Here is a 27,131-nt window from a genome sequence, read left to right as displayed (position 1 = left end):
AGCTTGAATAGCTATAGGGACTTGTGTGGCAATGAACAAATCCATAATGTCTAGGAATTTGCAAACCATCCCTGAAGGCATGGAAGTGGGGGCTGTTATGGATTGGGAGAAAATTGTTGTGGTGAAACTGGTCCCGGGGACCCCTGTTAGGGTCCCCCCAACTGATAACAAAATCCAAAATGACCAAAAACAGAAAATTACCGCGGGTTCTTGTCCTAAGCTAAGAATAAATATGCATAGCTTGGACAGTTGCTGAAGATTTAAGGAAGTTTATTAGAAAGAGAAATACAGAAAATAGAAATACAGCCCCATGCCAAAGTGGCAAGGGGGTGGGGGAGTGACTCGAAATGAATACACCAAAGGAATTACACATGGACCGGACTTTTTATACCCATGATCTCCATCTTGTTTGTGTGACTCTGATGTAGTAGTAGTCCCTGTAAGGTACCTCCCCTTAACCCTGAAAGGTACCTCCCCCAGCTAGGTGTGGCAAGGTGTCTCCTTTCATGAAGGGCAAGGCCAAACCCTGCTCCATCCTCCCTAGATCATCATGTAGGTCTGTCTTTAGAGAAAGGCCTAGTTCTCCTCTCTTAAGATCTGTCTTTAGATAGAGAAAGGCCTACTTCTCCTCACCTATTGACTGGTTAATTACTTTGAGCTAGGTTAATTTACATTGGAATAGCTGCCTGTTTTAGGCAGAAATCAACTCCTTTCTTTACCCATGTCTACTGCCATTTTGACACAACTATTTTGAAATATACCAATTATTTTCTTTTGAAATATATTAATAATCAGAGCTTTCCCAAATCTTCCTAGGCCATTCCAATACTGGTACAGGGGCTACAATCAGACACAGCAAAAACATGTACCATCAGACAGTCCCTAGGGACACTTGAACAGGACCTAGTGTTGGCAGTTCACCTGCCCTATGGGATCTCCACCAATCACTATAGATCTTCCAGAAGAGGATTTTTGGGATGAAATAACAGCATAACATACCAAAGGCTATAAGTATAGGAGGCTATAAAATCTCACCCATTGGTATTTGGAATGAGTACCAAGGCAAGTGGCTAGTAAGCTTCCACATGATCAAAGATGCTCAGAGCAGCAGCAGTGTCCTTGGGGATAAATAACTAGCCACTGAATTCCCAGGTACAGAACAATACAACCTCTCCATATCAGATCTTGGGCTCTAAAAGCAGACCAGCCATGTGCCAGCAGGGACTTGCATGATCATAACTGGCAGATAAGTATCAATGTCTCTGGGGCAATTTGAATAAGTCAGCCACACTGTAGATTGTGAATACAACACTTCCATTGCCAGCTAGGAATTTGGGTCTATGATTCCGCAGTTCATTGGCTGACAATACTTTAAATATTTTGCAAGCAACAGATGAGCAGAGGTATTCCTGGGGAATCAAATTTCATCCAAAATAACTCACAAGTTTGGGTCACATCATAATCTTTAACCCTGCTGAGCTTGAGCCCATTGTCAATGCTGCAGAGCAGTATTGTTGTCACTGGGACATTGAGTCTCAGCAAGTCACAGGCTCTGAAAAGAATATTATAGTCTCTAACTTGATGATTTTGGACCCAGAGATTATGGATAACTAAAGTCAAACAAAGAATGCTGCTTGCCTGAACTAAGAACTATATCCTGTTAAAAAAAAAATTTGGAGGGTTAACTTAAAAGTCTGATTAGATGAGACAGATTTGTTGAAATAATGTAGATCCCCCAGCATAGGTCTTATTATATAAAAACACCAAATAGATATAGAACTCCCACACAAAAAGGAAAAGAATGTCAAGCCAACAAAGATACAAACCTGAGAATTATGAGAATGAAGACCAATGAGGAAACAATAGCTTCCCACATCTCTACCACAAGGGATATTGTCAATTCTGAGCTATAGAAAATGCTAGAATTAAAGTTCAGTATTTTGATTTTCAATATGATCAAAATCCATTTTAGAGAAAGTATACATTATATAAATGAACTTATCAAAATAGAAATTGAGTTTCCTAAGCAAGAACCAAAAAGATGCCTTGACCAGAATAAAGGAGACAAAAACAAAAGAAAGACTTCAACAGAAATGATCCCTCACAGACTACACCACATAGAAAATAGTCTCATTTTTAGAAGACAGCTCATTCGAGACTGACAACATGGTCTACAATATGGATAACACAATACAACCACCTAACCAGATTATTCAAGAAATATGGAATGCTATGAAATGACCTAACTTATGGATGACAGGCATTGAAAAAGGCCTAGAAGAACAAGCTAAGAGTATTATAAACTACTTCAAAGAAATAACAGAAAATTTCCCAAACGTGAAAAACAAGATGAACATCCAAATTCAGGATCCATTTAGAACCTCAATAAAACAAGATCAAAGGACTTCTCCATGCCACATAGTAATAAAAATGATAAATAGAGATCAAAGAGAGACTCTTAAATGCATCAAGAGCAAAATAATGGGTGACATTCAAGAGGCAAAACAATAAAAATCACTCTGGACTTCTCAATCCAAATTATAAAAGCCAAGAGTGACTGATATGGCCAAGCCCTCAAAGAACTTACAACCAAGAATGCTGTATCCAGCAAAAATTATATCTTCCAAAATTTACAGAAAAAAAATTTCCAAAGTAAGCAGAAACTAAAAGCTTCCAAGCTGGCATGAGAGGATATACTTTAGGAAATAAAACACAAAGAAGTTTCTTGCTGCTTGCAAGAAACTCACCATTTAGGCAAAGATATTCCTAAGTTAAAGGTGAAAAAATGGAAAAAGATATACCATGCCAATTGAGATGGAAAAACTAGCAAATTCATATCCCACAAAGACTTTAAAACTAAAAAGAAGAGCATTTTAGAGCCCTACTAAAACTCAATCTCTGTTGCCACAAAATCAGTGCTTTTCATAGCCAGAAAACACCATCAGCAGAGAAATAAAAAATGTAAACACAAGGAACAGAGGGAAAAAAAGACTAGAAGAAAAATGAGAGACTAGAAATCAAGCCTGCAATGTGGCAGCGGAGCCGCGCCAGCACCATCTTCCCTCGCAGCACCAGGCTCCAGAGAGGAAAGGTAAACAATGAGCTGAAGTGAGCAGCTGCGGATCATTCAGGTACAATTCAGCAGTTCTTTCAGCGCAAAGAACGTCTAAAACTCCCAGCGGCCAAGCTCATCACGCCTTCCAGAGAATCAGAACGGAGCTCAAAACCAGAAAAGAAATATGCCATCAGCCTCACGGCCGAGTGTGTGACAGCGGCACCATATTGCCAGCAGCGCCAGCCTCACGGCCGAGGGCGTGGCAGTGGCGCCATATTGCCAGCAGGTACAGGGAGTTCACCACACCCCACCACAGCTCCAAATCTGCTCACATAATAACCTTGAGTGTAATTGCGACCCCTAAAGGAGAAATCCCTGTACTGCACTCCCAGGGACTTGCACAGCTTTGATAATCTCATTGGGTCGGATATTTTGCAGTCCAACCCAGTGAAGGAGTAGCAGTGGCAGAGATACCACACCCTAGCCACACCTCCCTGTGGGAAAATGCCCAGCCCGACACTCCCACAGTCTCACACAGCCTCAATTAACTTCCTGGGTATGAGACTTTGCCATACAACCCATTAAAGGAATAGTGGCGGCTGAGATTCCAACGGACTCAAGATACAGAGCATCCTAAGTGAAGTCATAGTGAACCAGGGAAGACACAAAATTCTGAAATCATGGGAAAGAGGAATAATACTAGAGCAATGAATGCCCACAACCCCACAACATCAAAACCTGATAACACAGAAATTCAGAGATCTCTAGAAGATTAAATCAGGAAAATAACTGTAGAAATAATAGAGGACTTTCAAAAAGAATTCAGAGAGAGTCAAAAAGAGATAAAGGATGCAATCACTGAAGTAAAGGCCTCAATTCAAAGTAGAAACAATCGATTAGACCACATGGAGAATAGAATCTCACTCATAGAAGATGATCACTCCAAAAATGAATGCATAGGGGACTCTGGGCCCCGGGCCAGACCGCGGGTATCATGCCAGACCCCTGGAGAAACCGGGCCCAGTACCCTGGGTCCCGGGCAGGGGTCACGTGGGGCACACCAGCCAGGGTCCGGGTCGCGGGACTCTGGGCCCCAGGCCTGACCACGCATAGCACGCCAGACCCCTGGCAAAACTGGGCCCAGTACCCTGTGTCCCGGGCAGGGGTCGTGTGGGCCACGCCAGCTGGGGCCCGGGTCACAGGACTCTGGGCCCCGGGCTGGACTGTGCATAGCACGCCAGACCCCAGGAGAAATTGGGCCCAGTACCCTGGGTCCTGGGCAGGGGTCGTGCAGGGCATGCCAGCCAGGGCCTGGGTCGCGGGATTCTGGGCCCCAGGCCAGACCATATGTAGCACACCAGACCCTAGGGAAACCAGGCCCAGTAAGACCCTGGGTCTGGGCAGGGGTCGGGTGGGGCACGCCGGACCCGGGAACAGCCGGGGCCCAGGTCACAGAACTCTGGGCCCCAGGCGGACTAGTACAGAGCAAGCTGGACTCGGGGAAACCATGCCAGGTCACAGTGCTACTGAGTGCCTGATCCCACTACTTCCTCAAACCACATATGCTGTCTTCTCTTATTGAGAAAAAAAAAAAAGGAAATGAAAAAGAAAAAAGAAAACTATCAGAGAGGGGTTAAGAAGGCCATGGCAAATGCCAGGATACTGGAGATGCAGACAAAACTTATCCAAATGCACCGGAACATATGGAAAAATTCCCCATGAAGGAGGACTGCTGTTTTTCTATATTGTTAAGAATCTTGGACATCACCTGTAAGTAGAGAGTTTAGCGGAGACCAAGGTGAAAGGCAGTGTTGAAAGCGGTCTCCGCGATGGCAGTGGAGACTTGTATTCAGGAGAAGCAGAAATCGGATCCTACCAACCTTTTTTTTTTTTTTTTGGAGAAATTACACCAAATGTCGAATGCTACCATCATGCATGCTTAGGAACACTGGACAACATTCAGAGTGGAAAAGAGCCTGGGAAATATTTAAAATGGTGGAGGCAGTGGCAATGGCAGTGGCCAGTACTCAGGGGAGGCAGAGATCTGATGCATTACACCTGGAACCTTTGAAGTAATAACCCCAGAGACAGAATGCTATCACCACACACCCTCGAAAATGTAGGACAATTGGTTGGGCAAAGAGGGTGGTCAGATTGGAGCCTGCTGAGGGGTGAGGCCGGTGATGGACACAGCAAAGCTGGGATTGGAGCCTGCCGTGAGGCAAGGCCGGTGCTGGAGCCTCCAAGGCTGGGATCAGAGCCTTCCGAGGGGTTAGGCTGGTGCCGGGGCCAGCAAGGCTGGGATTGGATCAGAGCCTGCTGTGAGGCAAGGCCGGTGTTGGAGCCTCCGAGGCCTGGACTGGAGCCTGCCGAGGGGTTAGTTCAGTGCCAGGGCCAGCAGCCAGCATCAGAGCCTTCCGTGAGGCAAGGCCGCTACTGAGGCCTCAGAGGCCAGGATTGGAGCCTGCCAAGAGGTTAGGCCAGTGCTGAGGCCAGCGAGGCCGGCATCGGAGTCTGCCATGGGGCAAGGCCAGTGCTGGGGCCTCCAAGGCCATGATAAGAGCCTGCTGGGGGGTTAGGCCGGTGCCGGGGCCAATGGCTGGCATCCGAGCCTGCCGTGAGGCAAGGCTGCTACTGGGGCCTCCAAGGCTGGGATTGGAGCCTGCCAAGGGGTTAGGCCGATGCTGGGGCCAGCGGCCAGCATTGGAGCCTGCAGTGAGGCAAGGCCAGTGCTGGGGCCTCCAAGGCTGGGATCGGAGCCTGCTGAGGGGTAAGGCTGGTGCTGGGGCCAGTGAGGCCGGCATCGGAGCCTGCTGTGAAGCAAGGCAGGTGCTGGGGCCTGTAAGAATAATCCTGACTCAGTCTGAATTCAACATCAGAAAAGTAGAATCCTAAGCCAGGCGTGGTGGCGCTTGCAGTTCACAGACAGCCTTAGCTACTTAGTGAGGCCCCTCTGCAACTCAGTGAGACCCCAGTTTCAAAATAAAGAATAAAAAAATAGGGAAGATGGTGTAACTCAGAGGTAGAATGCCCCTGGGTTCCATCTCCAGACCCGCAAAAAAAAAAAAAAAAAAAGAAAAAGAAAAGTAGAATCCTCCCTGACTTCCAATAAAGGTATAATTCCCTAGTCAAAATAATTGAAAATGCCAGCATGGTGGTGCACACTTGTAATCCCCGTGCGTGGGAGGCAGAGACAAGAGAATTGCACAGGTTCAAAGCCAGCCAAGCTGGCTCAAGAGAACCTGTTTCCAAATAAAATATAAAAAATAGGGCTGGGAGTGTAGCCCAGAGGTTGAAGGGCTTCCAGGAACCCCAGTATCACCAAAAAATAAAATAAAATAAAATAATTGAAAACACAAGAAAAATAATTCTGATCTGGAAGGTCACCTGCAGAATTATTCTACCAACAACATAATAGGTGAGATGTCCATAAACACTGGCCAATTAAGTTTTTTGGGGAGGGCAACCTTGATAAATAACAATCTGGGCTGGGTGTGGTGGCATATGCTTGTAATCCCTGTGCTTGGGAGGCGGAGACAGGAAGATCATGCAGGTTCGAAGCCAGCTGTGTGCACTGGTTTAGGAGACCCTGTTTCCAAATAAAAATGTAAAAATAGGTCTGGGGAGCTGGGCCTGGTGGTGCACGCTTGTGATCCCCGCGCTTGGGAGGCTGAGACAGGAGGATCGCGCAGGTTTGAAGCCAGCTTCAGCTACTTAGTGAGGCTCTCAGCAACTTAGTGAGACCCTGTTTCCAAATAAAATATTTTTTTAAAAAAAGGTCTGGGAGTATAGCTCAGAGGTAGAAGAAAGCCTCTTGGTGGAAGTACCACCCCCAGTACCGCCAAAAAAAAAAGGTCTGGGAGTGTAGCCTGGAGGTAGAAGGGCTTCCAGGAACCCCAGTACCACCAAAAAAAAAAAAAAAAAAAAAAAAAAAATAATAATAATAATAATAATAATAATAATTAATAATAATAATATCATCTGGTTTGGGGTTCTGTTTTATGCAGTAAAAGATTTAACCTTTCTATACAAACATACACATACACTTAATACCACACACACATATGTAATTACACACACACACATACACACGAGTTTCTGAAAAATATTGAGATGAGTACACTCTGATGAAATCCTCTTCAGAAATGCTAACCTCCACTTACAGGCTAGAATTATAAATTGCAAAATTTTGTTTTTTCACACAGAGTTGAAAAAACAATGTTTCATATTCTAAGAACTGCAATTTTGAGGGGCTCCTTGATCCCTTAAAAATGCTAATGATGCAATTGAAGGCTAAGAGATGGTGAGCCGTTTGCCCACACAGTATCAAATAATCCAAGTCCTGAAGGAATTCTGCAAGCATCTCCTACTTGTCTTTGTTGACCCCTGCCAATGAGAACCACAGAAGATGACTCTTCTTGAACCAGCCCCACTCCCATCAATCAACTCTTTCCTCCAATATTAAAGCAGAAAAATCTGGATCATCCTTATCTGCTTTTGGAAATGCACAGTTCCTAAGTGTTATCTGTGGTTGTCCTACTGTGCGTTACACCCCATGATCTTTCTCTAACTCCACTATCACTGAACACCCATCTGTCTGGCTCTTCCAACCTGTTTGCTGCTCTCTCCAGGCCTCTGGCAATCACCATTTTATTCTCTTTCCCCTTTTTAAAAAGAGTTATCTTTTTGGAGGGAGGGATAGATAAAAGAGATTAAACTCAGGGACATTCTGCGTCCAAGCCACACCCCCAGCCCTATTTTATATTTTATTTTGAAACAGGGTCTGTCTAAATTGCTAGGGGCGGGGGGGGGGGGGGCGCTTTCCCTAAGTTCCTGAGTCTGGCCTTGAATCTGCTTTTCTCCTGTCTTAGCCTCCCAAGTACTGGAATGACAGATATGCTTTCTTCCTTGGTTTTATTTTATTAATTAACTTATTTATTTGGGTACTGGACCTTCAACCTCTCAGCTGTACCCCCAGACCTTTTTTTTTTTTTTTTTTTTTTTTTGGTACTGAGAATTGAACCCAGGACATCCTACCTCCAAGTTATACCCCAGCCTGACTTTATTTGGAAACATGGTCTTACTCAGTTGTGGAGGACCTCACTCAGTCGCCAAGGCCAGCTTTGAACCCTGACCCTCATGTCTATGGCCTCAAGTACTGGGATCCCAAGTGTGTGCCACCATGCCCAGCCTCATTTCCTAATTTTAGTCAAAATCCCACTTCTGTGGGGTTGTTTCCCTTTGCCACTCAGTAAGATCCTGTTTCAAGTTAAAGAATAATAAATGGGCCGGGTGTGATGGCGCATGCTTGTAATCCCAGCACTCGGGAAGCTGACACAGGAGAATCAAGGTTCATGGTGTTATGCCAGTCATTTATCCGCCAATGATCACCAGGAACTGAGTTCAATGCAAGAAGGCAAGAGGGATTTATTCAAGCTCGAGCTTGGTCTCTCCATGTGGGTCATGGGGAAGAGCCCTTTGCCCCCCAAGAACAAAGCTTTTATCCCTTAAGAAATGCCGCCCAACCCACCTTTGCATTGATTGGTTATTTTAAAACATAAGTCTGCTGTTGCCCCCCCCCCATTGGCTTAGCTTCTTGCCTTGGGAAGCTTATCTCAGAAATGTTCAGGATGGGTGGGGGTCTCTAACTCCAGGCAGCATGATCTTGCCTGGCATACCTGTGAATTCCAGACCCAGATATACACTGCAGGGATTGGCTGTTGCTAGGGGAAGATCAGATTAGCGCAGTTAGCAGCTTCTTTCCAGGGAATAGGGCACAGGTTACAGGGGATCAGGAACTTAATTTTGGACAGAAATTTAGGCCTATTCAAAGCTTTAACTGAAGCCTGTCATGGTGTCACTTTGGTCCTTCAGTGGACAGCCTCAGCTACTTAGTGAGGCCCTTTGCAACTCAGTGAGATCCAGTTTCAAAATAGAGAAATAGGGTATAGGAGGCCGGGCGTGGTGGCGTACCCTTGTAATCCCTGCGCTTGGGAGGCTGAGACAGGAGGATCGCACAGGTTCGAAGCCAGCCTCAGCTGCTTAGTGAGGCTCTCAGCAACTAAGTGACACCCTGTTTCCAAATAAAATAGAAAATAGGTCTGAGAGTATAGCCAGAGGTAGAAAGCCCCTGGGTTCCACCCCAGTAGCACCAAAAAAAAAAAAAAAAGGTATAGGGAAGGGGATGCAGCTCTGGTGTAGAATGCTCCTGGGTTCCATCCAGACCTGCAAACAAAAAACAAACAAAAATAAGCAAACAAAAACAAGCAAATAAATAGGGCTGGGAGTGTCGCTCTGAGGTAGAATGCCCCTGGGTTCCATCCCCAGTACGATTAATAATAAATACATAAATAAACTAAAAAATAGGGCTGGGGGTGTTGCTTGGAGGTAGAATGCCCCTGGGGTTCCATCCCTAGTGTATTGGGAAGAGGTTTCAAAATGTATTAATATACCAGTATTGAGAAAGATTTCCAATTTAAAAAAATATATCTTTGGTAGTAAAGAAACCCAGGGGCTTCAGGCAAAAGGGCCTTTTTATATTTCTAAAGGGAGGTAAAGTTCCTCAGGAAAAAGGGCATTTTTACATTTCTAAAGAGAGGCTAGGTTCCTTGACGATATCCCAGATCCTGGATAAGCAACCTAACACATCTTGGGAGTGTAACAAAAGTTGTGGGGGTCTGTGCCTGGAAACAAAGCTGCCCCTCCCTGCCTCAGAGGGGTCAGATCTGGCTGGGATGGAGACAGAGCTGGGATACCTGGGCTAGAGATAGGGCAGCATATCTACATATCAAAGGACCTGCCGGAGATGAGAACACTCAGCACACACTCAGCATGCAGGGATTGTTGGTGAATTTGCTCAAATTGTCCCCCTGTGCCATTTCTGAATGGCATGGGGCTTTAACTGTCTTCTGTATTTCTATCTTTTAAACAAATTTCTTTAAATCTTCAAGAGCCAGGCGTGGTGGTGCACGCCTTTAATCCCCGCATTCGGGAGGCTGAGACAGGAGGATTGCACAGGTTCGAAGCCAGCCTCAGCTACTTAGTGAGGCTCTCAGCAACTTAGTGAGACCCTGTTTCCAAATAAAATATAAAAAATAGGTCTGGGTGTATAGCCTGGAGGTAGAAAGCCCCTGGGTTCCATTCCTAGTACCAACAAAAAGATTTAAAAAATTAAAAAAATAAATCTTCAGCAAGAATAATGTGTATTTACTCTTAGCTCAGGACAAGAACCCACAGTTTTTCTGTTTGGGGTTTTTTTTGTGTGTGTTTTGAGGGGTCTGGAACCTTAAAAGGGGTCCTCAGGTACAGTTTCCTCAAAACCATATCACCTCAAACCAAAACACCTAGTACTGGGGAAAAAAAAAAAAAAGGCCAGGCGTGGTGGTGCACGCTTGTAATCCCGGCACTTGGGAGGCAGAGACAGGAGAATGGCAGGTTCGAAGAGACCCTGTTTCCAAATTTAAAAAGTATAAAAATAGGTCTGAGAGTATAGCCTAGAGGTAGAGGGTTTCCAGGAACCCCAATACTGAGGAGATAGAAAGGAAATAGGCAGATAGGGAAAAGGCCTCGGTAGAAAAAGTTAATTTCCTGAGTTTCCTGAGTTTCCTGAGGGGTGATGAATACCTGAAATTCCAAAGGCTCAGAGATAAAAGGACCAGAGCTTCACAAAGCCATCTGTTTACTAATCAACAAACCTAGGAGCCCCTCACCAGCAAGTCTAAAAGGAGATTCTTCAAGGACTTACAAATACCCTATGCAAATCCTGAGAGCTGCTTCCCAGAATTCCCAAAGTCACCCTAACCAAAAGAGGTTGCAAACTATCAGGCCTTTGCCTTAGTCGGATGGCAAATGGGGCTTTCCCTCTCGGGACCCCCTCCCCTTTTGGGGAGCTGTTCTCTCTCTTGCAGGTGGTTTTAGCCCTGAGAAAAAGCAGAATGCAACTGATGGCATGTGGCCAGGGCAGCTCTCAGGTAGTGACTTGAAGTCCTCTGCTGGATATCAAGGCTGACCAGGACCCCTAGGGGTGACCTGCTCCTCTTTTCTGGCAGATTGTGTGGACTCTGGGAGAAAGTAGTTTGCAACTGATGGCACTTGGCTCGGGCAACACTCGGGTAGTGACCTAAAGGCAACTACTGGACACCAGAAGACCCGACAGCCTGAGTGGTGTTCCGTCTCTTTTCCTATTCTCTTCTGGCAGATCACGTGGACTCTGGAAGAAAGCAGCCTGCTCCTGAAGGCAATTCGGCTTGGGCTACTCTCAAGTATTGTCCTGAAGGCAGCTGCTGGACCCAGAGTCCCAGCCCCTTTGGGGTGTTCAGCCACCCTTCCCCCATTCCCTGCTGCTTCCAATAAACCTTTTACTCCCCTTCTTGAGGTCTGCGGGTGTCATTCTTCACTCACAGTAGACAAAAACCTGGTAAGGAAACGCCAAGTTTCTTCTCAAGAAACTCCGGTTCATCTATGATGAAACCCCAGGTTTCTTCTCAGGTAAACCCCCCTTTTTCATCTTGGGGGCTCAGAAGAAACCCCAGTTTCAGTACCACCAAAAAATAAAATAAAACAAAAAGCAGGGCATAGGAGACACCCAGTTGCAGGCGATGAGAAGCTGACCTTCCACCTCCTGGGCCCCGCCCCTCCTGCTCCCCGGATCCAGCCTCTCCCGTGCATCCTCGTGGGGTCTGCAGAGGCCGCAGGGCCCCGGCAGCCCGCCGGCTCAGAGGCCGAGAGCCCCAGAGCACGTGATGCCCCCCTCCCCAGCCCGCGCAGCACATGACCCGGGCCCAAGCCCGCCAGCGGGTCCGCGGGACTCTGGCACACAGGCAGGCGAGCCGGTGGGCGTGCAGCGCACCCCAGCTGCCCATGGCCTCCCCGCGCCTGGGGACCTTCTGCTGCCCCACGCGGGACGCGGCCACGCAGCTCGTGATGAGCTTCCAGCCGCGGGCTTTCCACGCGCTGCTTCTGGGCAGCGGGTCGCTGCGCCTGGCCCTCGGCCTGCTGCAGCTGCGGCCGGGGCGCCGGCCCCCGGGCCCCCCGGGCCCCCCCGGGCCCCGCAGCCTGCCCGCCCGCCTCCGCCCGCATCCTGCGCGCCGCCGCCGCCTGCGAGCTGCTCGGATGCCTGGGTAAGCGCCAGGCCGGGGGAGCCCAGCGCACAGCGCACAGCGCTGCCCTGGCCGCCCCCTTGCAGGCTCCCCGGACAGCTAGGAGGGAATTCTGCACAGCCAGGTGCCTGGGCTAGGGGACCGGGGGGTTTGGCACTGGGGATGGAGCCCAGGGGCAGCCTACCTCGGAGCTACACCCCTGTCCCTTCCTTCCTTTTTTTTCTTATTAATTTATTTGGGGTACTGGGGATGGAACCCAGGGGCATTCTACCTCCGAGCGATACCCCGAACCGCATCATCATCATCATCATCATCATCATCATCATCATCATCATCATCATCATCATCATCATTTTATAGTCTGAGGATGGAATCCAAGGGCATTCGACCTCCGAGCTACACCCCCTGCCCTATTTTTTATTCTTTAGTTTGAAAAAGGGTCTCATTAAGTTGCGGAGGGCCTCGCTAAGTATCTGAGGCTGGCCAGGAATTGTGATCCTCTGGTCTCAGCCTCCAGAATTACAAGGGTGCGCCACCACACCCGGCTTCCTTTCTTTTTCTTATTAATTAACTTATTTATTTGTGGTACTAGGGGTGGAACCCAGGGGCATTCTACCTCCGACCGATACCCCGAACCGCATCATCATTATTATTATTATTATTATTATTATTATTATTATTATTATTATTATTAGTCTGAGGATGGAATCCAAGGGCATTCGACCTCCGAGCTACACCCCCTGCCCTATTTTTTATTCTTTAGTTTGAAAAGGGGTCTCATTAAGTAGCGGAGGGCCTCGCTAAGTAGCTGAGGCTGGCCGGGAACTGTGATCCTCTGGTCTCAGCCTACCGAATGCTGGGATTACAAGGGTGCGCCATCACGCCCGGCTTCCTTTCTCTTCCTTATTAATTAATTTATTTGTGGTACTAGGGATGGAACCCAGGGGCATTCTATCTCTGAGCAACACCCCCAGCCCTATTTTTTTTTTTTTTTTTTTTTTTTGCGGTACCAGGGATGGAACCCAGGGGTATTGTACCTCCGAGCTACACCCCCAGCCCCTAGTTTTCAGTCTTTTTCTTTTAAGTTTACTGAAAACTTTTATTGTATTTAAAAAGTGACTTAATAGGGGTTGTAATGAAGTCAGCAAATCATTCAGCTGATATTTTAGAACTTATATCAGTCTTTATATTTTCGAAGCAGGGTCTCACTGAGTTTCAAAGGGGCTCACTAAGTGGCTGAGGCTGTCCGTGAACCATGATCCTTCTGGTCTTTGCCTTCCTAATGCTGGGATTACAAGCGTGCGGCACCATGTGGGGGGGTGGGGGGTATTCTTTTTTTTTTTTTTTTTTGGAGGTACTGGGGGTAGTAGCCAGGGGCTTTTCTACCTCTAGGCTATACTCCCAGACCCGTTTTCTATTTTATGTGGAAACAGGGTCTCACTAAGTTGCTGAGAGCCTCACTAAGTAGCCGAGGCTGGCTTCGAACCTGTGCGATCCTCCTTTCTCAGCCGCCCAAGGGGTGGGATTACAAGCGTGTGCCACCATGTCTGGTTTATTCTTTATTTTGAAACAAGGTCTCACTAAACTGTGGAGGGCCTCAATAAGTAGCTGAGGCTGGCTGCGAACCTGCAATCCTCCTGTCTCAGCCTCCTAAATACTGGGATTGCCCATCATGCCCAGCTTAATTTACTTATTTATTTATATTTTTACTTTTTTATTTACTGGCAATGGGACATTCTATCTCTGAATAGAATGTTGCCTGTGAGCTGCTCGGATGCCTGGGTAAGCTTCAGGCCTGGGCCAACACAGGGCACAGTGCACAGCGCTGCCCAGGCCGCCCCCTTGCAGGCACCCCGGACAGCTAGGAGGGAATTCTGCACAGCCAGGTGCCTGGTCTAGGGGATAGAGACCAGAGATAGAATAATAATAAAGCCCAGGGACATTCTATCTCTGAACTACACTTTCTGTGAACTGATATTTTATTTATTTATTTTATTTATTTTTTGGGTGGTACTGGGATTGAAGCTAGGGGCTTTCTACCTCCGGGCTATACTCCCAGACCTATTTTATATTTTATTTGGAAATAGGATCTCACCAAGTTGCTGAGAGCCTCACTAAGTAGCTGAGGCTGGCTTCAAACCTGCGCGATCCTCCTGTCTCAGCCTCTCACGTACTGGGAATTACAAGCGTGCGCCACCATGCCCAGCTTTATATTTTATTTATTTATTTATTTATTTATTTGTTTGTTTATTTGGTGGTACTGGGGTTCCTGGAAGCCCTTCTACCTCGGGGCTACACTCCCAGACCTATTTCATTTTTTTATTTGGAAACAGGGTCTCCTAAGCCAGCACGGCTGGCTTCGAACCTATGCGATCCTCCTGTCTCCCCCTCCCAAGCGCGGGGATTCCAAGCGTGCATCACCACGCCCGGCTATATTTTATTTTGAAACAGGGTATTGCTGAGCATGGAGGGCCTGGCTAAATTGATTGTGGACCTCCGACCTACGATCCTCCTGTCTCAGCCTCCCAAGGACAGGGATTGCAGTTTGACAAAGGTCAGCTTTATGAAGGCTTGAAATCAGGCCAGCCTTCTCAGGATCTCGGAATTCTCTCTTAGGCCTCCTCATCCGCTCGACCGTGTGGCTAGGATTCCCCGATTTCGTGGACAGCATCTCCGCCGTGAACAGCACAGACGTCTGGCCTGCAGCCTTCTGTGTGGGCAGTGCGGTGAGTGGTGTCCCACCCCTGGCTACCTCAGCTGCAGCCCCCGAGGCCTGCGATCCTCCTGCAGGAAAGCAGATTCTCAGGCCCCTTCCTGGGCCAGTGGCCAGGACCCCTGTGGGGACCCTCACGGTGCGTTCAATCCCCTGCCCTGGCCCAACCCTCACGTGGTGTTAGTTCAGAGGTAGAATGCACCTGGGCTCAAAACTACAAAAACATTCCCAGTACTGCAAGAAAGAAAGAGACAAAGAGAGAGGGGGAGAGAGAGAGAAAGAGAAGGAGAAGGAGGGAGGAAGGAAAGAAAGACTACAAAAACAATAAGTCAGGTGTAGTGGCACACACTTGTCAACCCAGCCTCAGCTACTACTTAGTGAGTTCCTTTGCAACTCAGTGAGACCCTGTTTCAAAATTAAGAATAAAAAATAGGCCAGGAAGCCCAGCATTGGTGGCACACACTTATAATCCCAGCATTCCGGAGGCTGAGACCAGAGGATCGCGGTTCGCGGACAGCCTCAGCTACTTAGTGAGGGCCTCTGCAATTTAGTGAGACCCTGTCTCAAAAAATTAAGAATGAAAAATAGGGCAGGGGGAAGCAGGGCGTGGTCGCGCCTGCTTGTAACCGCAGTATTTGGGAGGCTGAGACAGGAGAATCGCCGAAGCTGTCCTCGAACCTGAGGTCCTCCATTCTCAGCCTCCCAAGTACTGGGATTCAGCTTCCTGATACTCCAGAGGATTTTCTGGGTCTCTCCAGTGCCCACCCATTCCTTCTCAGAAAAAGAGCTTGTTCAAGACCCCCCGGGAGTCTGCCCGCTACTTTACCCCAGCCCCCTGAGCCCGCCACCTCCTCTGCCTATAAGTGGACCAGAAGACAGAGTTCCTCAGGCAGGAGCGGAGGACACTCGGCCCTCCCGGCCACACCCCACGCTGGCTTCCAGAGACCACGGCCACTGCCTCCAGCATCTGGCCTCGGCCACCTCCGGACGGCAGAGGACGCCTCTGGCCGCCATCCCATTTCACAGTGGGCTGGACGCCGTGTCCTGAGTTTAAGGCTGGGCTCTTCTTGGTTACAGATGTGGATCCAGCTGTTGTACAGCGCCTATTTCTGGTGGCTTTTCTGCTACGCGGTGGATGCCTACCTGGTGATACGGAGGTCCGCGGGACTGAGGTATCCTCTGAGTGGGAGGGATGCCTGCCTTGATTAGGTTTTATTTAATTTACTTATTTTTTGTGGTGCAGGGATTGAACCCAGGGGTATTCTGCCTCTGAGCTACACCCCGCCCTTTTGATTTTCATATTTGGAAATAGGATCTCACGAAGTTGCTGAGGCTGTCCTCAAACTTGTGATCCTCTTGTCTCAGCCTGTAGCAGCTCCCCTCCCACCCCCCCCCTTTTTTTTTTTTGGTGGTGGTACTGGGGTGGAACCAGGGGCTTTCTACCTCCAGGCTATACTCCCAGACCTATTTTATATTTTATTTGGAAACAGGGTCTCACTAAGTTGCTGAGAGCCTCACTAAGTAGCTGAGGCTGGCTTTAGACCTGTGCGATCCTCCTGTCTCAGCCTCCCAAGCGCGGGATTACAAGCGTGCGCCACCACGCCCGGCTTTATTCTTTATTTTGAAACAGGGTCTTACCAAGTTGCAAAGGGCCTCACTAAGTAGCTGAGGCTGTCTGCGAACCGCGATCCTCCTGTCTCAGCCTCTCGAATGCCGTTGTACTTTATTTTGAAACAGGGTCTCACTGAATTGCAAAGGGCCTCACCAAGTAGCTGAGGCTGGCTGTGAACCCACGATCCTCCTGTCTCAGCCTCCAAAATGCTGGGATTACAAGCGTGCACCACCAAGTCTGGCTAGTAGTAGTTGTTGTTATTATTATTATTATTATTATTATTATTATTATTATTATTATTATTTTGTGGTACTAGAGATGGAACTCAGGGGCATTCTACCTCTGAGCTATACCTCCAGCCCTATTTTTTATTCTTGTTTTGAAACAGGGTCTCACTGAGTTGTAAAGGGCCTCACTAAATAGGAGGATTGCAGGTTCAAGGACAGCCTCAGCCACTAAGTGAGACTTGTAGCAATGTATGGAGATACTGTTTCAAAGCCAAGAATAAGAAAGGCTGAGGGGTGAAGCTCCGAAGTAGAATGCCCCTGGGCTCAATTCTCAGGAACACTACCACCAAAAATAAATAAATAAATAAAATAAAGTCCCATTGGAATGGGGATGTAGTAGCTGGGCGTGGTCAGAACTGGGGAGGCTGAGACCGGAGGATCACGGTTCAAGGACAGCCTCAACTACTTAGGTGGCCCTCTGCAACTCAGTGAGACCCTGCTTCAAAATAAAGAATAAACCAGTCATGGTGGTGCAGGTTTTAATCCCACCATTTGGGAGCCTGAGACAGGAGGATCGTGGTTCGCTGACAGCCTCAGCTACTACTTAGTGAGGCCCTTTGCAACTCAGTGAGATACTGTTTCAAAATAAAGAATAAGCCAGGTGTGGTAGAGCAGGTTTATAAAACCAGCATCTGGGAGGCTGAGACAGGTGGATCTCAGGCTCAAGGCCAGCCTCAGCAATTTACCAAGACCTTGCTTTGAAACAAAAGGTAATAGCCTGGTGGGCGTGGTGGCGCACTCTTGTAATCCCAGCATTTGGGAGGCGGAGACAGGAGGATCAGTGCAGGTTCGAAGCCAGCTGCGCTGGCTTAAGAGACCCTGTTTCCAAATAAAAAAATTTTTAAAAGTATTAAAATAGGTCTGGGAGTGTAGCCCAGAGGTAGAAGGGTTTCCAGAAACCCCAGTACCACCAAAACAAACAAACAAACAAAAAAACAGGACTAAAAAAAAAATAAAAAGTAGGGGAGATGGAGGGTGCCATTGGCAGGCCTCTGGTAGAGGATGGGGCCTGCCCTCCCCATCACAACAGAGAGAAGATGCAACCCCAAGGCTTCAGGGAGCAGTCAGAGCCTTCCCCACAGCATCTGCAAGGAAGGTGTGAGGTGTGGTTTCTTTCGGATGCCCCAGGGAACGGGGCTGGGTGTGTGTAAATCCTAACAGGGCTGATAGACTTTGTCCAAGAATGCCAGCATGCAGGGAATCGGAAGCTCAGAGGTAGGACCAGGGAGGGAGCCCGGCTTGTGGGAAGACCTGGTCACCACGGGTTCTGGGAGACACAGCCTTCCTTCGGCGTCAGGCCGTTCCCTTGGGTGTTAGGAACAGAGGTGACTTGGGAGGAGAGAAGGGCTGGGAGCCCCTTGTTCTCTGGGGCGCCTTGCCAAGGAGATACGAGGCCCGCCCAGCAGAGCGGAGCCAAGACACTCAGATGCAGGTCAGGGCTAGGGTTGCTCCAGCCCGCTGGGCTTGTTTCAGGGAATCGGAAAAGACAGACCAGTCACAACCAAGAATCTGTCTTTTGTCACTTCTCCCCTATTTTTTCTTTTCTTTTTGTGGTACTGGGGATTGAGCCCAGGGAGATTCTACCTCCCAGCCTGCAACCACAGCCCAATTTATTTTATTTTATTTTTTGCGGGTCTGGGGATGGAAACCGGGGCATTCGACCTCCGAGCTATACCCCTGCCCTATTTTTTATTCTTTATTTTGGAACAGGGTCTTACTGAGTTGCAAAGGGCCTCACTAAGTAGCTGAGGCTGTCTGCGAACTGCAATCCTCCAGTCTCAGCCTCCCGAATGCTGGGATGACAAGCAGGCTTCTGTTTTTTTTTTTTTTTTTTTTTTTCCTTTGTTTTTCCTTAAAAGAGGGTCTCACTAGCCGGGCGTGGTGGCGCACACTTGTAATCCCCGCGCTTGGGAGGCGGAGACAGGAGGATCGCGCAGGTTCGAAGCCAGCCTCAGCTGACTTAAGAGACCCTGTTTCCAAATAAAAAATTATAAAATAGGTCTGGGAGTGTAGCCCAGAGATAGAAGGCCCCTGGGTATCACCCAATCCTCAGTACCACCAAAAAATAAAAAAAAAACAAAAAAAAAAAAGAGGGTGTCACTATGTTGCAGAAGACGCTTAGGTAACCAAGGTAAGCAAGGTTGCCCAAATTGCTGAACTGCGATCCTCCGGTCTCAGCCTCTCAAGTACTGGGATTATGGGCCTGTGCCACCACGCCCAGCAAACTCCCCCAAATTTTGGGAGAAACAGCTATTGGCTGATTTCTTCCCAAACATACCCTCTGACCTTTTCTTTGCTTTAAAAAAAATTTTTTTGTGGTACTGGGAATTGAACTCAGGGATATCTACCTCCAAGCTACACCTGTGTGTGTGTGTGTGTGTGTGTGTGTGTGTGTGTGTGTGTGTGTGTGTGTGTGTTAGTTACTGGGGATTGAACCCAGGAGCATTCTACCTCCAAGCTATACCTCCAACCCTCTTAGTTTTTATTTTGAAACAGGGTCTCACTGAATTGCTGAGGCTGGCCTCATGCATGTGATTTTCCTGTCTCAGCCTCCCGAGTACTGGGGTTATGGGTGTATACCACCATGCCCAGCTCAAATACTTTTAATTTTTTAATTTTTTGGTGGTACTGGGGTGGAACCCAGGGGCTTTTCTACCACCGGGCTATATTCCCAGACCTATTTTATGTTTTATTTGGAAACAGGGTGTCACTAAGTTGCTGAGAGCCTCACTAAGTAGCTGAGGCTGGCTTCGAACCTGTGCGATCCTCCTGTCTCAACCTCCCAAGCGTGCACCACCATGCCCGGCTTTCAAATACTTTATACGCATGCTGATAGTAGCACTATTCATAGTAGGCAAAAGGTAAAATCAATGTCAATGCCCATTCACAGATGAATGTATCCAAAAACTGCATCCTCTGCATACAAGTCAGCCGTAAAAGGCAGGATCACAGATTCATTCACGCTGCCCCAGGGGTGGACCTCAGAAACAGACTGCGAGACAGAAGCCAGAACAAAGGCTACAGAGAGTGTGTTTCCATTCCTATGAGACGTCCAGAGAGGGCAAGTCTGTGACAACAGAGAGCGGACGGTGAACAACCTTGTGACTGGGAATTATTCACTTTAAAATAAAATTATTCACTTTAAAATAGCGCACTGTAAGCTGGGCATGGTGACGCACTCCTGTAATCCCCGTGCTTGGGAGGCTGAGACAGGAGGATCCTGGTTCACAGCCAGCGTCAGCTACTTGGGCCCTCTGCAACTCAGTGAGACCCTGTTTCAAAATAAAGAATAAAGCCGGGCGTGGTGGCGCACGTTTGTAATCCCAGCTTTCAGGAGGCTGAGACAGGAGGATCACGGTTCGCGGACAGCCTCAGCTACTTAGTGAGGCCCTCTGCAACTCAGTGAGACCCGGTTTCAAAGTAAAGAATAAAAAATAGGGCAGGGGAAGTGGCTCAGAGGTCAAATGCCCCTGGGTTCCATCCCCAGACCCACAAAAAAAAAAAAAAAAAAAAAAAGAATAAAAAAAAAAAGGGCAGGGGGTGTAGCTTGGAGGTTGAATGCCCCTGGGTTCCATTCCCAGTACCGCCCCCCCCCCAAAAAAAAGAAAAGAAAAAGAAAAAGAGAAAAAATAGGGCAGGGGGTGTAGCTTGAAGGTAGAATGCTCCTGGGTTCCACCCCAAGTACCGCAAAAATTTTAAGAAATAAATAGTTCATTTTGAAGCCAGGTTTAGGGGTGCATGCCTGTTATCCCAGTGCTTGGGAGGCTGAGACAGGAAGATCACAGGTTCAAAATCAGCCTCAGCAATTTAGCAAGGTCCTATTTCAGGAAAAAAAAAAGGCTTTGGATATAGCTCCAGGGTGGGGGCCTCCCTGGGTTTAATGCCCAGTAAGTAACACACATGCACACTCTAATTTTTTTTTATTTTTTGTGGTACTGGGGATGGAACCCAGGAGAATTCTATCTCCGAGCTACACCCCTAGTCCTATTTTTATTTATTTATTTATGTTTGGTGGTACTGGGGGTGGAACCCAGAGGCTTCCTACCTCCGGGCTATACTCCCAGACCTATTTTGTATTTTATTTGGAAACAGGGTCTCACAAAGTTGCTGAGAGCCTCACTAAGTAGCTGAAGCTGGCTTCAAACCTGTGCGATCCTCCTGTCTCCGCCTCCAAACGCTGGGATTATAAGCATGTGCCACCACGTGTGGCCCTAGTCCTATTTTTTATTCTTTCTTTTGACACAGGGTCTAACTGAGTTGGAAAGGGCTTCACTAAGTAGCTGAGGCTGACCGCGAACCTTGATCCTCCTGTCTCAAGCCTCCAGAATGCTGGGATTACAAGCATGTGCCACTGCGCCCGGCTGCTGATTTTACATGACATGGATTTCATGTTAACTCAAAGGCAGCATTTGGGAGGCTGAGACAGGAGGATCGTGGTTCACAGCCAGCGTCAGCTACTTAGTGAGGCCCTTTGCAACTCAGTGAGACCCTGTTTTAAAAATAAAAAGAGCCAGGCGTGGTGGCGCACGCTTGTAATCCCAGCATTCGGGAGGCTGGGACCGGAGGATCGCGGTTCATGGACAGCCTCAGCTACTTAGTGAGGCCCTTTGCAACTCAGCGAGACCCTGTTTCAAAATAAAGACTAAAAGCCAGGTGTGGTGGCATGTGCTTGGGAGGCTGAGACAGGAGGATCACACAGGTTCAAAGCCAGCCTCAGGTACTTAGTGAGGCTCTCAGCAACTTAGTGAGACCCTGTTTCCAAATAAAATATAAAATAGGTTGGAAGTATAGCCCGGAGGTAGAAAGCCTCTGGGTTCCACCCCCAGTACCACACCACACACACACACACACACACACACACACACACACACACACACACACACACACGGGATGTAGCTCAGAGGTAGAATGCCCCTGGGTTTCATTCTTGGTACAAAAACAAAACAAAAACCAACCTCAGCAACAACCTAAGGGCGAGCGCAGAGTGGACCTGCGCCCTGGCCCTGACCTTTCGGGCAGCGAGCTGGTCTGGCCTGGTGGTTTCCTCCCGCACCCCGTGCCCCTCCCCTAAGCCTGTGCTTTGCTCCCCAGCACCATCCTGCTGTACCACATCATGGCCTGGGGGCTGGCGGTCCTGCTCTGCGCGGAGGGCGCGGCCATGCTCTACCACCCGTCCGTGTCCAGGTGAGCCAGCCTTAGAAGTCCGTTTCCCTGGCGTCCGGAGAGTGGCTCTGCCAGGGCGGTTTACTTTCTGCCCAAAGGGATCCTGCCTGGTGAAGTCAGGCACACGTGAACCACAGTGCCGGGACACTGCGGGCTCCTTACATCCCACGCCCGGCTCCTGTGCTGCTCCTATCTGTCGGAGTGGGGCTGCAGACTCTTTACCATTGGCTGGAGGGGATGCTGGGAAGGGGCTGGCACTAGAAATTTCTAGGAAAAGGCTGACTTTACCAAAGAATAGAAGTAGTGGAGGATCAGCACCCTTGTGATCCCAGTACTTGGGAGGCTGAGACAGGAGGTTGGCGCAGGTTCTAAGCCAGCCTCGGCTACTTAGGCCCTCAGCAACTTAGACCCTGTTTCCAACTAAAATATAAAGCTGGTCATGCGCCAAGCTTGTCATCCCAGCATTCTGGAGGCTACGACCAGAGGATCACGGTTCGAGGTCCTACACAATTTAGTGAGACCCTGTTTAAAAATAAAGAATAAGTTGGGCGTGGTGGCACATGCTTGTAATCCCAGCATTTAGGGGGCTAAGACCAGAGGATCACGGTTCGAGGTCCTACACAATTTAGTGAGGCCCTGTTTCAAAATAAGGAATAAAAAATAAGGCAAGGGATGTAGCTTGGAGATGGAATGCCCCTGAGTTCCATCCCTAGATTCCCCCCAAAAAATATACATATACATACATGCATACATACTTACATACATAATAGGTCTGGGAGTGTAGAGCGGAGGTAGAAAGTTCCTGGGTTTCATCCCCAGTACTACAAAAAAAAAAAAAAAAAAAGAAAGAAAGAAAGAAAAGAAAAAGAAAACAGAGGTGGACAGTGTCTTTTGGTGATTTTAGATTTGTAGGGAATCAGCAAACTGCAGCCCTCAGAACAAATCTGGCCTTCTGCCTGTGCTTTTTATTTATTTACTTATTTATTTATTTGTGGTACTAGGGATGGAACCCAGGGCATTCTACCTCCAAGCCACACCCCCAACCCTATGTTTTATTCTTTATTTCGAAACAGGGTCTCACTGAGTTGCAAAGGGCCTCACTAAGCAGCTGAAGCTGTCTGCGAACCTGCCATCCTCCCCTCTCAGCCTCCCAAATACTGGGATGACAAGCGTGCGCCACCACGCCCGGCTCCAGCAGGATCTTTAAAAAAGCTCCCTTCCAGCAGTGGATTTAGAAGCCCTCCTATTTATGACACAGAAACACCACCCATCTCCCTATTGTCCTGTAATTTACTGCTTGTTCTCCAGCGTGAGAAATGAGTCCGATTTTCTTGAGGCAGAGTCGGGAGCAGATTTATGTCTTTTTTCCCCCAATGAACCTCTTATGTCAGCCTGCAGATAAGCGGGCCTATTTTAGCCAAAGCTGGTCTCCCCAGAAGCATGATTCGCTGTCCCCCTCAGGTGCGAGAGGGGCCTGGAGCACGCCGTTCCCCACTACATCACCACCTACCTGCCCCTCCTGCTCGTCTTTGCGGCCAACCCCATCCTCTTCCACAAGACGGTGACCGCAGGTGAGCAGCGCCGCACCTCCAGGTCTCGCCCCCTGCGTGCCTGGGGCTCGGGTAACAAATCATTACACCTGTCCTTCTGGGAATGCCCGGGAAAACTCACCTCGCTCGTTATTTGTAGAGACAGAGCAGAATTCGGTGGGAGACAGTGAAGAGGTTTACTAAGTAAAGAGGGGCCTGGGTTCTCCACGTTCTCTCCAGCATCTGTTGCTCAAGGCCCGGAGGGCTCAGCTCCTCACTCTACAGTACTGGGGATGGAACCCAGGGACATTCTACCTCCGAACTACACCCCCAGCCTGCATCCATCTTTCTTTCTTTCTTTCTTTCTTTCTTTCTTTCTTTCTTTCTTTCTTTCTTTCTTCCTTTCTTCTTTGTGGTACTGGGGATGGAACCCAGGGACATTCTACCTCTGACATTCTACACCCCCAGCCCTAATCTATCTTTCCTTTTCTTTCTTTCCTTCCTTCCTTCCTTCTTTCTTTCTTTCTTTTTCTTTCTTTCTTTCTTTCATTTGTATTACTGGGGTATTCTACCTCTGAGCTACACCCCCAGCCCTAATTCATTCTTTCTTTCTTTCTTTCTTTCTTTCTTTCTTTCTTTCCTTCTTTCTGTACTGGGAATGGAACCCAGGGACATTCTACCTCTGAGCTACACCCCTAGTCCTAATTTATTCTTTCTTTCTTTCCATCTTTCTTTTTTTTTTTTTTTTTAATGTTTTTGGTGGCACTGGGGTTCCTGGGAGCCCTTCTACCTCCGGGCTACACTCCCAGACCTATTTTTACATTTTTATTTGGAAACAGGGTCTCTTAAGCGCGGCTGGCTTCGATCCTGCGCGATCCTCCTGTCTCCGCCTCCCAAGCGCGGGGATTACAAGCGTGCCTACCATGCCCGGCCGAACCCAGGGACATTCTACCTCTGAGCTACACCCCCAGTTCTAATTTTTTCTTTCTTTCTTTCTTTCTTTTGTAGTACTGGGAATGAAACCCAGGGGCATTCTACCTCTGAGCTACACCCCCCAGCCCTAATTCTTCTTTCTTTCTTTCTTTCTTTCTTTCTTTCTTTCTTTCTTTCTTTCTCTTTCTTTCTTTCTTTCGTTTTTTCTTTCTCTTTCTTTCTTGTACTGGGTATTGAACCCAGGGACATTCTACCTCTGAGCTACACCCCCAGTCCTAATTTATTCTCCCTTTCTTTTCTTTCTTTTTCTTTCTTTTTTTGTGGTACTGGGGATGGAACCCAGGGGTATTCTACATCTGAGCTATACCCCCACCCAGTCAGTCTCTTTCTTTCCTTCCTTCCATCTATCTATCCTCTTTCTTTCTTTCTTTCTTTCTTTTTCTTTCTTTCTTTTTTTCTTCAGTACTAGGCATGGAATCAGAGGCATTCTACCTGCCAGCTACACCCCCAGCCGTAGTTTTTCTTTTTTTTTTTTCTATATTTGTACTACTGGGAATGGAACCTCAGGGCATTCTACCTCTGAGCTACACCCCCAGCCCTATTTTTTATTCTTAATCTTGAAACAGGGTCTCCCTGAGTTGCAGAGGGCCTACGTGGCTGAGGCTGGCCTCGAACCATGATCCTCCTATCGCCCGGCGGCCCTTCACTCTTGTACAGGGTCTACCCTTGGCAAGCTACGTAGGTCCCTAGGTTGGAAAACTGCAGGGGAGGAGAGAGGGGAAGGAATGAGGGAGGGGGTGGGCTCTGAATTGAGAGGTCCTGGTCACTCCCAGAATGCACTTGGGCTGTGCCTCCTCTCAGAGGGACAGGAAACAGGAAGCACAGCACAGGAAGTGAGTCGCTTGGGAGGGTGTAGACAAGATAAGCAGAATGGAGTGAGTCAGCAGAGGGAGGGGCTCGGTGCAGGGCTCCCACCTCCGGGGAGCCCGACTTGGAGGAGTCTCCATCTGCAGGCTCAGGCTGCTGGGACTCGCTCAAGGGCAGTATGGACAAAAGGAAGGTCACTTAGGGCCAGGCCTGTCATTCCAGTACATGGGAGGCCGAGGCAGGAGGATCCGAGGTTTGAACCCAGGCTCAGGAATTTTGTGGATCCCTGTTTCAAAATAAAGAAATATCCAGGCGTGGTGACACACACTTGTAATCCCAGCATTCGGGAGGCTGAGACAGGGGGATAGGGGTTCGTGGCCAGCCTCAGCTACTTAGTGAGGCCCTGTGCAACTCAGTGAGACCCTGTTTCAAAATAAAGAATAAGAAATAGGGCTGGGGGTGGAGCTCTGAGGTAGAATGCCCCTGAGTTCCATCTCCAGTACCACAGGGAAAAAAAGAAAAAAAAAGGAAGGAAGGAAAAAGAAAGAAGGAAGAAAGAAAGTTTGAACTTGTTATTGTTTTATTGTTTTGTGCTAGATATTTAACCCAGCCTGTTCTCTGAGCTACATCTCTTTTATTTATTATTATTATTATTATTATTTTTTTTTTTTTTTTTTTTTTTTTTTTTTTTTTTTTGCGGTACTGGGGATGGAACTCGGGCCTTCTACCTCTGAGCTACAACCCCAGCCCTAATTTTCTTCTTCTTTTTTTCTGTCTTTATTTGTACTACTGGGAATGGAACCTCAGAGCATTCTACCTCTGAGCAATACTCCAGCCCTATTTTTTATTCTTTATTTTGAAACAGAGTCTCACTGAGTTGCATAGTGGCCTCACTAAGTAGCTGAGGCTGGCTGATCCTTCTGTCTCAGCCTCCCAAACGCTGGAAGTACAAATGTGAGCCATCACACCCAGCTTTATTTTTATCTTTATCTTTTATTTTTATCCTCTTGTCTCAGCCTCCCAAGTACTAGAATAACACATGCCTTTTATGTCCTAACCATGCTTGGTTAGAACTATTATTATTTATTGTACTGGGTGCGTGTGCATACACACACACACACACACACACACACACACACACACACACACACCCTGAACTAGTAAAATCCAAAAATAAAAAAACTAGGAGTTAAGTGCATAATGGCTGAGTGTTATTTTTCTTTTACTTGGGTGATTTTCCAAACGTCCTCTGGCTGCGGCTGATGTTTCCTTGGGGGACGCTGTGTGGGGCGGAGGGCTATGGTGTTCTCTGTGCTAGATACATCTGGAGGCCTATGGTGTTCTCTGTTAGATACAGCTGAGGTCATTTCAAAGTGGATGCTTTGGCAGAGAGCTGCCCTCAGGGCCTGGGACGGCTCCTGGGGAGGACCTGGCCCTGCTTCACGCCTGGCTGAAGGGCACATGTTGGCTTGGGCCCCTAACCCTGTTAACAGAGCGAGCACACCTACTAAGCGCTGAGTGCCCTCCCCCGTTTCTCTCTACAGTGGCCTCTTTACTAAAAGGAAGACAGGGCGTTTACACGGAAAATGAGAGGCGCCTGGCAGCTGTGATCAAGATTCGATTTTTCAAAATAATGCTGGTTTTAATATCTTGGTAATCTTTCTTCTAGTTCTTTTTTAAATGGCCAGTGGGAAGGGATATGCAAACAGTTTGCCATTTTCCCTTTTCTTTTTTTTTCTTTGTGTGTGTGTATATATATATCTATATCTCTCTATATATATGCTACTGGGAACTGAACAAAGGGTCATTCTACTTCTGAGCCACATCCCCAGCCTTATTTTATTATTTTCCATTTTGAAGCAGGACCTCACTAA

General features: G+C 47.8%; 1 protein-coding gene across 1 annotated transcript in view; it reads left to right on the top strand.

Moving 5' to 3' along the window:
* Nucleotides 1-11,914: 11,914 nt before the first annotated feature.
* The window catches only part of GPR143 (G protein-coupled receptor 143), a gene marked incomplete at both ends in the record, with an annotated part of 29,485 nt that continues 14,268 nt past the window's right edge, over nt 11,915-27,131 (top strand). The window contains 7 exon segments of the mRNA XM_080719545.1: nt 11,915-12,114; nt 12,116-12,174; nt 14,770-14,879; nt 15,944-16,038; nt 21,857-21,949; nt 23,390-23,499; nt 26,802-26,910. Coding sequence (XP_080575671.1) covers nt 11,915-12,114; nt 12,116-12,174; nt 14,770-14,879; nt 15,944-16,038; nt 21,857-21,949; nt 23,390-23,499; nt 26,802-26,910 — 776 coding nt within the window.

The sequence above is a fragment of the Muscardinus avellanarius genome (genome assembly GCF_963383645.1).
Source record: "Muscardinus avellanarius genome assembly, chromosome: X".
Lineage (NCBI taxonomy): Eukaryota > Metazoa > Chordata > Mammalia > Rodentia > Gliridae > Muscardinus > Muscardinus avellanarius.
The sequence above is the reverse complement of the archived record's forward strand: the minus strand, read 5'-3'. Positions and strand labels throughout refer to the sequence as shown.